General features: G+C 48.6%; 1 protein-coding gene across 1 annotated transcript; it reads right to left on the bottom strand.

Moving 5' to 3' along the window:
* Nucleotides 1-435: 435 nt before the first annotated feature.
* LOC131217654 (uncharacterized) lies at nucleotides 436-2,142 on the bottom strand. Its single transcript, XM_058212602.1, has 3 exons — nucleotides 1,696-2,142; nucleotides 1,156-1,578; nucleotides 436-1,017 (listed from the first exon to the last, which is right to left on the bottom strand). The coding sequence occupies exons 1-3, from the start codon at nucleotides 2,140-2,142 to the stop codon at nucleotides 436-438; spliced, it is 1,452 nt and encodes a 483-aa protein (XP_058068585.1).
* Nucleotides 2,143-8,969: the final 6,827 nt, after the last annotated feature.

Here is an 8,969-nt window from a genome sequence, read left to right as displayed (position 1 = left end):
CCGTAACTGCCGAGACGCATAAGCAATTGCCCTATCCTTTTGCATGAGTATACATCCCAAGCCCACATGAGAAGCGTCAGTATAGACGGTGTACTTGACCCCTTACTCAGGTAGCATAAGCACAGGTGCCGACGTCAGTTTGTCCTTCAACTCTTGGAAGGCCGCCTCCGCCTTCTCATTGCATGCAAATTTGAGATCCTTCCGCGTAAGCTAGGATAGCGGTCGGGCTATCTTCGAAAAGTCTTTAATGAATCTTCGATAATAGCCGGCGAGACTAAGAAAGCTCCTCACTTCCGTGACCAACTTCGGTTGCTTCCAACCCTGCACGGCCGTCACCTTGGCGAGATCCACAGATATTCCTTCCTTGGACACTACATGTCCTAGAAATTTGACCTCCTCCTTCCAGAAGGCGCATTTCCTAAATTGTGTAAACAATTAATTTTTCTCTAGGGTCTCGAAGACTGCCCTTAAATGTTCTCTATGCTCTTCATGGCCTTTTGAATAAATCAATATGTCGTCGATGAACACGGTGACGAATCTGTATAAGAATGGCCTAAAGATTCTGTTCATGAGGTCCATGAATACCGCTGGGGCATTGGTGAGCCTGAACGACATAACTAGGAACTCATAATTGTTAAAACAGTTATTGAAGGCCGTTTTTTGTATATCATTGTCCCTAACTCGCAGCTGATGGTACCCTGATTGTAGATCGATCTTTGAGAAATATTGAGCACTCCTCAACTGGTTGAATAAATCGTCAATTCTGGGCAACGGGTATTTGTTCCGAACCGTCACTTGGTTCAATCTCCTGTAATCTACACATAGACGTAATGAGCCATCCTTCTTCCTCACAAATAAGATCGGGGCTCCCCATGGTGATATGTTGGGTCGGATGAAGCCTGACTTTAGCAAATTGTCGATTTGAGACCGCAGTTCTTCCATCTCACTTGGGGGCATGCGGTAAGTAGGCAAGGAGATGGGCTTGGCACCCGGAACCAGATCGATCGTGAAGTCTATCTCACGTCAAGGTGGAAGTCCGGGTATGGCCTTAAACACGTCCCAAAAATCTTAGACCACGGGTGTGCACGTTATCGAGGGCCCTTCATATCCGTCCTCCAATGAAGCATAACACAAAATCCTATGATCGTGGCTAACCTGGACTGAGAATGTGAGGGAAGTGCCGTCGTCTTCGTATATTTTCACGGTCAGAGTGTCACAGTCGATATCCGGCTTCATCATGGCCAACCAGTCTATACCCAAGATGACGTCATAATGAAAGATCTTGGTCACTATTAAATCCACAATCGTCACCTTGCATCCCAAGTCAATGGGGCAATCCCGACATATCTTCGTTGCTTCTGAGACAGTACCGGCAGTGGCAATGATCTTTACTCCAACGAATGGAGTAGAGCGTAGTCCTAGATGCTTGAAGGTGGCATGTGATATGAGAGAAGCTGTGGACCCGGTGTCCACTAATAGAAATATGGGAGTACCTTGTATGTAAGCCGTCACCTCAAAGGCTGTAAGAGTGGGGATAACTGCATCTTGGCCCTCGGCCGCTAAGGCATGAACCCGAGCCTGCTGTGGAAAGTTCGGTCATTGCATAGGCCGTGGTGGCAGCCTAACTTGAGGTGTTGGTGGATGGTGAAACTGCTGGCTAGGCCTCATTGCCCGTAGGGGCGAAATCTGCAATGCCTGCTGTGGGGGCCTATTGTTGCGCTGTGGCAGCGTGAAGCTGAGGTCCCTCATCCTGGGAAAACAATAAGGCTCAGAGTGACCCACCCTCTTACAGTAGCTACATGTCTGGGCAGGTCGTGTAGAAGAGGCCGGTGTGGCGGCCAATCGGGGCGGAGAGTTAGGGCGCGACCTTTTTCCTGCAAAAGAAGAGAACGGTCCCTCCATCCTGTTTCGTGGCCTTAACTGTGAACGGGTCCGTGTGACACGCTCCTCATCCTGCTCCGCCCGTATCGATATCTCAACGAGCTCGATATATGTCTTGATGCTGGCATAACATATCTTTGAGTGTATGCCGCTCCTTAACCCTGCTGAAAATCGCCTCATCTTAATCGCCTCGTTAACGATTATCTCGGAAGCGTAGCGCGACAATTCTGTAAACCGATTTTCGTATTGCGTTACAGTCATCCCCCCTTATTGGAGGCAGATGAATTCATTTTCCCTCTCATGCTGGTACGTCTGAGGGAGATATTTTTCATTGAAGCAGCCTTCAAACTCCTCCCACGTCCACAGTGGTTCTCGGGGATGGAGCGGAGGACGCTTTCCCACCATAAGTCCGCCTCTTTCTCAAAGAGGTAGGAAATGAGTTCAACGTTCTTTGCCTCAGTACAATGGAGAGATCGCAATAGTTTGGTGACTCGATTAAGCCAATATTCCGCTTCCTCGGGGCGGTGGGTGCCGGTGAAAGTAGGCGCCTATACCGCTGGAACCGCTCAAACAGATTGCTCACGTTGTTTGTGGGTGCAGTTAAGCCAGCTTGCGCCGGTTGCGGCATACCCATGTTCTGGGCCATGGCCTCCATCATAGTGGTCATCATCTGCTGTTGTTGTTGCATATTAGTAACCATCATCTGTTGCTTTTGTTGCATGAGAAGAAACATCTAGTCCACTCAATCCATAACCTGTGGCGTAGGAGGTACGGGTGTCGCGGCTTGCGGTGGCGGAGCACTTGGATCCGCCTCCTGGGTAGTGCTACTCGTATTTTGGGAACCGTTCTCCCCTTGGGGGCCTTGTTGATCGTCGGGGAGGAGGTCCCTCTCAACCAAGCCGCCATGAGGTAGGCGGACGTATCAACTCTCCTCTCACGGAGGCATTTTCTGGAAAGAAATTCCTTAGAGTATTAGTCACTAGAGCATCGCGTACATTAGGCATACCAGACCTATAGCCTGATATTCATGACTATAACCACAACACAGGCAAGGCACACTTCTAGCAAAGATAACTTCAAGTCGATCCATACATTATCATTAATTTCAAAATGCCATTAACATGGCCAGTTAAATGCTATAACATGGATTACACAGATTACTAGATATGCTAAATGAAAAGAAAATACAAGCTAGTTAAGCAAAAGTCTTACGCATCCGTCAGTACATAAGATTGGACCTAATCAACTTAAAACAGACTACTAATCATCAATAGAGTCGTGGTGCTACTCGTCTGAGTAGGGCGAAAGTGGCGGCGCTTCTTCCCCCTTTCTGCAGCAGATCAGGGCCTTTATGACCAGATATATCTTCTTGTTCCACTTATCCTGCTTCACTTGGTTCTTCACAATCCTCGCCTGGCCCTCCTTGATCCCCGCTAATTCGGCTTGGAGCGCATCTAACCGCTCGCGTATATCTGGAATGGTATGGGCCTCTCTGCCAACTACATCAATTTCTTCCGCTTCTTTCGCCTCTTCAGCTTCATCCTCATCCTCATCTTCCTCGCTTCCATCGCTATCCTCTTCTTCCTCGACAGGGTCTCAGTATCTATCGATGTGGGCCTGTCGCTGCTTGGGGCCTATCTTCATCTTGTTCAACATCTCATCACCCAGTATCTATGTCGGTATATAATTTCCATCTGATCCGCCCACACCGTATTACTGGGCCAATCGACAAACCAGACGTCCAAAGGGGAGGCATACGTCCTTCCGAGTCGCCCTTGCGGCCCTCACGATCTGGGGAGTACTATGCTGGGGAGGCATACATCTGCTCCCTGGCCTATCTGATATAAGAACTCCACCATATAGCGAGAGCACTCGGTACGGTTCTTCAACCTTGGGTAGACATTGTGGGTGCAGATGCGGTGAAGTGCACGGTAGTCAGGGGTCAAGTTGGTCGAGTTCAGGCCGACCTCACGTCTCCATTGGGCAACCTGTCCACACAAAAAGCGAGTCCGCTCGTTGCGGGCTCGACTCGTATCCAAGTTTCCTTCCTCAATTTGCACCTCTCCTAGCGGCACCCCGAGTACGTCTGAAATGTCCGCCACCCCGAATGGGAACATCTTGCTTCCCACCACAAGATCAAAGCCTAAGGGCTTGAATTGAGGATTTCTGATTCGCACGTAAAAGGCCCTCACTTGTCCTTCATCTGCCTGGGAATCCCCATAGAATATTTGACCCCATCCCTTCACCACAAGCCGACCGAGTAGGGCGATATCATCAAACAGGTGCTCTTCCATGGAAGCTTCGAAGGCGATTTTGCGTACGCGAAAATTTCGCACATCTTCGACGAGTGGTTGAGACGCTTGAATCACGAGAGCCCATTGAGTATCATTTCTTCGCTTGGATCGGACCTCTGAGACTGTCTTCTCCTTCGAATTGGCCCTTTGCTTACTCTGCCTTTCTCAGCTCAGTCCGGGCTCGGCGGGGGACGACCTCTTCTTCCCCATGAGGGAAAGAATCGCCGTAATGGAGAAGAAAGAGATGACGATTGCTAAGAATGCCATTTCCCTCGGCTAAGATGGCGGGAGTGTGAGAAATGTAGGTGAGTGTGGGAGGGGAGATCCTAAGGATGGTTTTGGGAAGGACTTGAAAATGTGTTTAGAATTTGTTTGAGGAAAAGTGGGGTGGAGATGGGTTGTTGAAGGGGCCTTGAGGTTGAGTTGGATATAAGAGGGGGTTTTGAGAAGGAGAGGGTTTTCCTTGAAAAGCTTGGAAAATAGGTTTTAGAAATGAGATGGGTTGATGAGCTTTGGAGATGGAAGTTGAGGAAGATTGAGGAATGTATGTTGGGAAAGGGTTTGGGTTAGTTGTGGGAAAGAGGGATGGAAGTTTTGTCGGAGGGGAGGTATTTGAAAAAGGGACTTGATGTTGAGTTGGTGAATGGGGTTTGAGAATGGATGGTGGAAATGGTGTGGAGTATATGAACTAGAGAGTTGGGAGATGGAGAAGGTGGGTTTAAGAATTTGTTTGGGAATGGGAGAGGGGAGTTCTTCCTAGGGGTTTTAAAAGGGTAGTGTGAAGTGGTAGTGAAGGTAATGATCCTTAAACTTTCCTAAATAGCAAGAGAGAGGGGACCCCACATGTGTGTATGTGGAAGGGGAGGGGGAGCTAGGTGGTTCGGATCCGGGCGGGGTCACGCGCACCCAGGCAGGGTCACGCGCGTCTGCTGGAAGTCTAGGCGAGGTCACGTGGACACTCTTAAGGTCCGGGCGGGGTCACCCGCACGCAGTGGTGATCCGGGCGGGGTCATGCGTGGACGAGGGGGGTCTGGGTGCTCGGGCGGGGGCGCCCTGGCGTTGTGCGCGCTGACAGGCGGGGTCACGGCCGCCCCCCATTTGTATGCGGCGGGGTCCGCCTTTCGGGTGTTTTCCCTGGAGCTCGTAAGGCCCCCTGGGCCGTTCTATATATGATTTTGGGGTAGAAGGAGCTGCTTTACTCAGTGGACCTATCTGTTTCATAAGATTCTCCCCATTTAGGGGCTAAAATCCTATTTCTCCTCTGCTCTCCCTATTTCCAGTACAATCTCGTTCGCACCTACCTAATAATCCCCGAACGGGTCAGTACCACCCCATTCGACCCAGTATTAGTTCACTTGGACTTGGACGAGGGCTTCAACCGTCCAACCATTCGATTCCCGGTTCGCTCCTGTCAAACTCCCGAGGAAGTTTGAGGGCAGAGTGAGGGTGCGAGGAGGCTTTAAGGGAATCGGTTGGGGAGATGAATTTGGCCTCAGACCAGTTTGGCCCATGACATTAAGCTATAGTAAGCGGGGTTACAATGCCAATCCCTGCTCAAGGCGGAGAATGACATGTCTGGAATTTGAGTGTGAAGGGGCTCAACTTCATTTCATAGGTTTTGCTAAATGAGCATTGCGTTGGATGGTGAAATGAGGGATTTCTATGCACTAGGATGATGAATTTCTAAGCACGCTTGGGAAGGAAGACCTGGGATTTGGCCTTCTCTAGGATTACTATTCTCTCTCGCTACCCATTCCTAACTTCCTAGGAGGTCCTACCCTTAGTCTACGATTGTTGGTTCAGGGTTTGGGATGACTCCTAACGTCCTAAGTCCCTGTTGCATGTTCTACTGCGTACCCTCTCAAGTCAGTGGACGCGTTAGTGAGTTCATGACCCATGGCCCAATTAATTTCAAACCATACTCTGATACCAACTTGTAACGCCCTGAAAATCAGGAGTCGCGCATGTGCTCAACTTCTGAGTTCCCGAGAGTCACTTATAACTGATTTTCATTAATGTGCATTTAATCCGGTTTACTTGCGTAGCTTGGAATTTCCTGGAACATGAAACATAATCACACAAGTCTACTGAAATGAAAGAGATCAAACATATATCTATATACATGTCCAAAAGAATAAAAGGGTCGCACATGGCGCCACCCACAAAATCACAAAAAGAAAAGTAAGTCCAAAAAGAATAGAACTGAGCCCCCTGCTCAGCGATCCAATCCCGCCTCTCAAGCTGGCAGAGAACCGTCCATCAACTGGAAGTAGGATAGCTCGTTCTCCTCCTCAAAGCTCGCCTCACCAGGCTCCTCCGGCACTGAGTCACCTGCATCTATGAATGGGTCTGGTTGGTGTTTTAAAACACCGTCTCAGAGTGGGAGTGAGTGATCAACTCAGTGGATGCTATTAATCTCAAGTTATAACAGACATCAATTATAATATGAACTTAATGAAAAATAGTCAATCATAAACACCTAGTTAATCTTATTAATGTGCATGCATGATAGATGATATGATGCGTGCCCTCTCCACAACGCTCCCTCAAGCGACTCCATTTAACGATCGCGTATGACAACACTCCCTCAGAGTAACCTTGATTGCCGAGTCGCCACCCTAATTAATGCGGTGCGATGTGATCGTGTTAGCCGAGTTATTAGTTAAGTCCATTCATCCAGTAGGTTGGGGAATCTGGTACACCCCACGTATCAATGCCACAAACTGATTGCGAGGCCAAGACCCCCAAGGCGTGAGGCCGAGACCCCGCGGTCCGTGATCCTGTCGGGTTCCTCATCCCCGACTTCAAGTACATGAGGAGTGCCGAGAGAAAGGGATCGCTCGCGTCACTATGGGGAGGCGTGGTACTCTAGCATAGGCCGACAGCTCGGACACAGTGTCCCATTCCACCATGCCCGGCTCACGAGGCTATGGACTAGTTGCAATCGAATATTGGTGGGCCACTTACGGTTGTAGGGTGTTCCAGGTTCTATACAGGTATGAGCAAATATGGTTAACAAAAAAGGTTGGTCAGACAGTAGGCTAGACCGCACGAATCAGGCGAGCGTGAGACGAGCGACCTCGGGCACAAGGGACCCATGTAGTCGAATTACAGTCACCTGAACACACCCGCCCAAACCCACGGGTCTAGCCCTAGCATAGTCCTACCGATGGGACTACCGTCTCTCCTCATGTTCCCAACCAACCCAAGAGTATAAGAATGATCCATAACCTACTAACTATCCAGGTTATCAATTAACATATCAATGTCATGTCCTCATGCATCTCAACCATACAAAATGAATACTCCAACCAGCAAGCAACATTATCACGAAACAAGGTACCTGTGAGTGTGTAGGTTCGTGAGGAAGTTAAGCACTTCCTCCATCTTAAGAAATCATGAGTACAAGGGTAATAAATCATACACGCAATGAAGCACCACATATGAGGGAAAGGAAGCAAGCAAAACATGAGCATACTATCATCCATACACAATATCATGTGAGAGGTAAGATCAACACCAAATTTTAGAGCTAAGCATGCACATCTATACAATTCCAACAAATATATAATTCCTAGGGTTTCTCTAGAATTTCAAATATGACATTCAAGCAATCAAAATCATTAAGCTCATACTAAAATTAGTACTAGGCCACCTAAGAACAATAGTCCGCACCTTCGAATTTGTAGAAGGCGTGAGATCGACCTAGGAGGGTGGATTTCGGGGGTTGATCGGCCAGAATCCTTAAAACAACATTTATACGTTAGAACCCAAGTAAAATCCTTCTCAATCACATGGGTTTCAACGAAAATGGATGATGGATCTTACCTAGATGATTAACGGAGTGAAAAAGGCAGTTGTGGATGAGGGGTTCTTCTTGGAGAAGATGTAGGGAGTTGTGGGGTTTGATTTCGTTGGGCCCCACCTTGATTTAGGGTCCTCCTAGCTCTCCTTCATACTCTCATTCTCTCTCCTTTGATCCTTTGCTCTCTCTCTCTCTACTCCTTGGTGGTTGTAGTAAAGGAGGGAGTTATAAGAGAGCTAGGGCTTTATTTCCTAGACTTGGGCCTTTTGGCCTTAAGTTTCTTTAAATGCCCACAATGGCCTTCTAGGACTCCATGTTGGCCTAGGGGCGGCCCTAACACCCTTCCGGCCATCAAATTTGGTGGGTAGGTGCTCTATGGCCCAATGAGGGGCCATGTAAAATTTGAGAACAAATGGATTAACGGTTATTGGGTTTGAGTCAACGGTTCAGATTTTTAAATGGCCTGGTGGGGGCCATCCGGTCATTGGAGCAGTTCTAGTAGCCATCTGGCCATGAAAATTATAAGATAGTTGCTCCATAGCCCGATGAAGGGCCATGCAAAATTTGGGGACGATCGGATCTGGGATTTGATCGTACGGGTCCGATTTGCGATCAACAGTCACCGTTCCTCGATCGGGTCACAGAGTTTGTGGACGGGTGTAGGAAAATTCATTAGACCTTCACCGTAAATGTAGAAGAGATCCAACAGCTGGATAACCTGGTATCTCGGTTTCATTTATAAGTGCCAGATTCCGATCCTGGCATTGGTGGGGTGCATTTAGCCAGTGTTAGATCCCACTTCTGGGTGTCCACCAGTTCCGTGGTCCACAATGGTCCCCAAGCCCAGTGAGATCTATACTTCCCTGAATTTTTGTAATTTTCTGACCTTCCCGCATCGCGGTATAGCCCGTACGGACTGTTGCTAAGTGCAGACGAGCCATCTGGCCTGACGGCCCGCACCGGTTCCTATCATGACCTGTCTGGTCTAT

The sequence above is a fragment of the Magnolia sinica genome, chromosome 10, assembly GCF_029962835.1.
Source record: "Magnolia sinica isolate HGM2019 chromosome 10, MsV1, whole genome shotgun sequence".
NCBI classification, from domain to species: domain Eukaryota; kingdom Viridiplantae; phylum Streptophyta; class Magnoliopsida; order Magnoliales; family Magnoliaceae; genus Magnolia; species Magnolia sinica.
The sequence above is the reverse complement of the archived record's forward strand: the minus strand, read 5'-3'. Positions and strand labels throughout refer to the sequence as shown.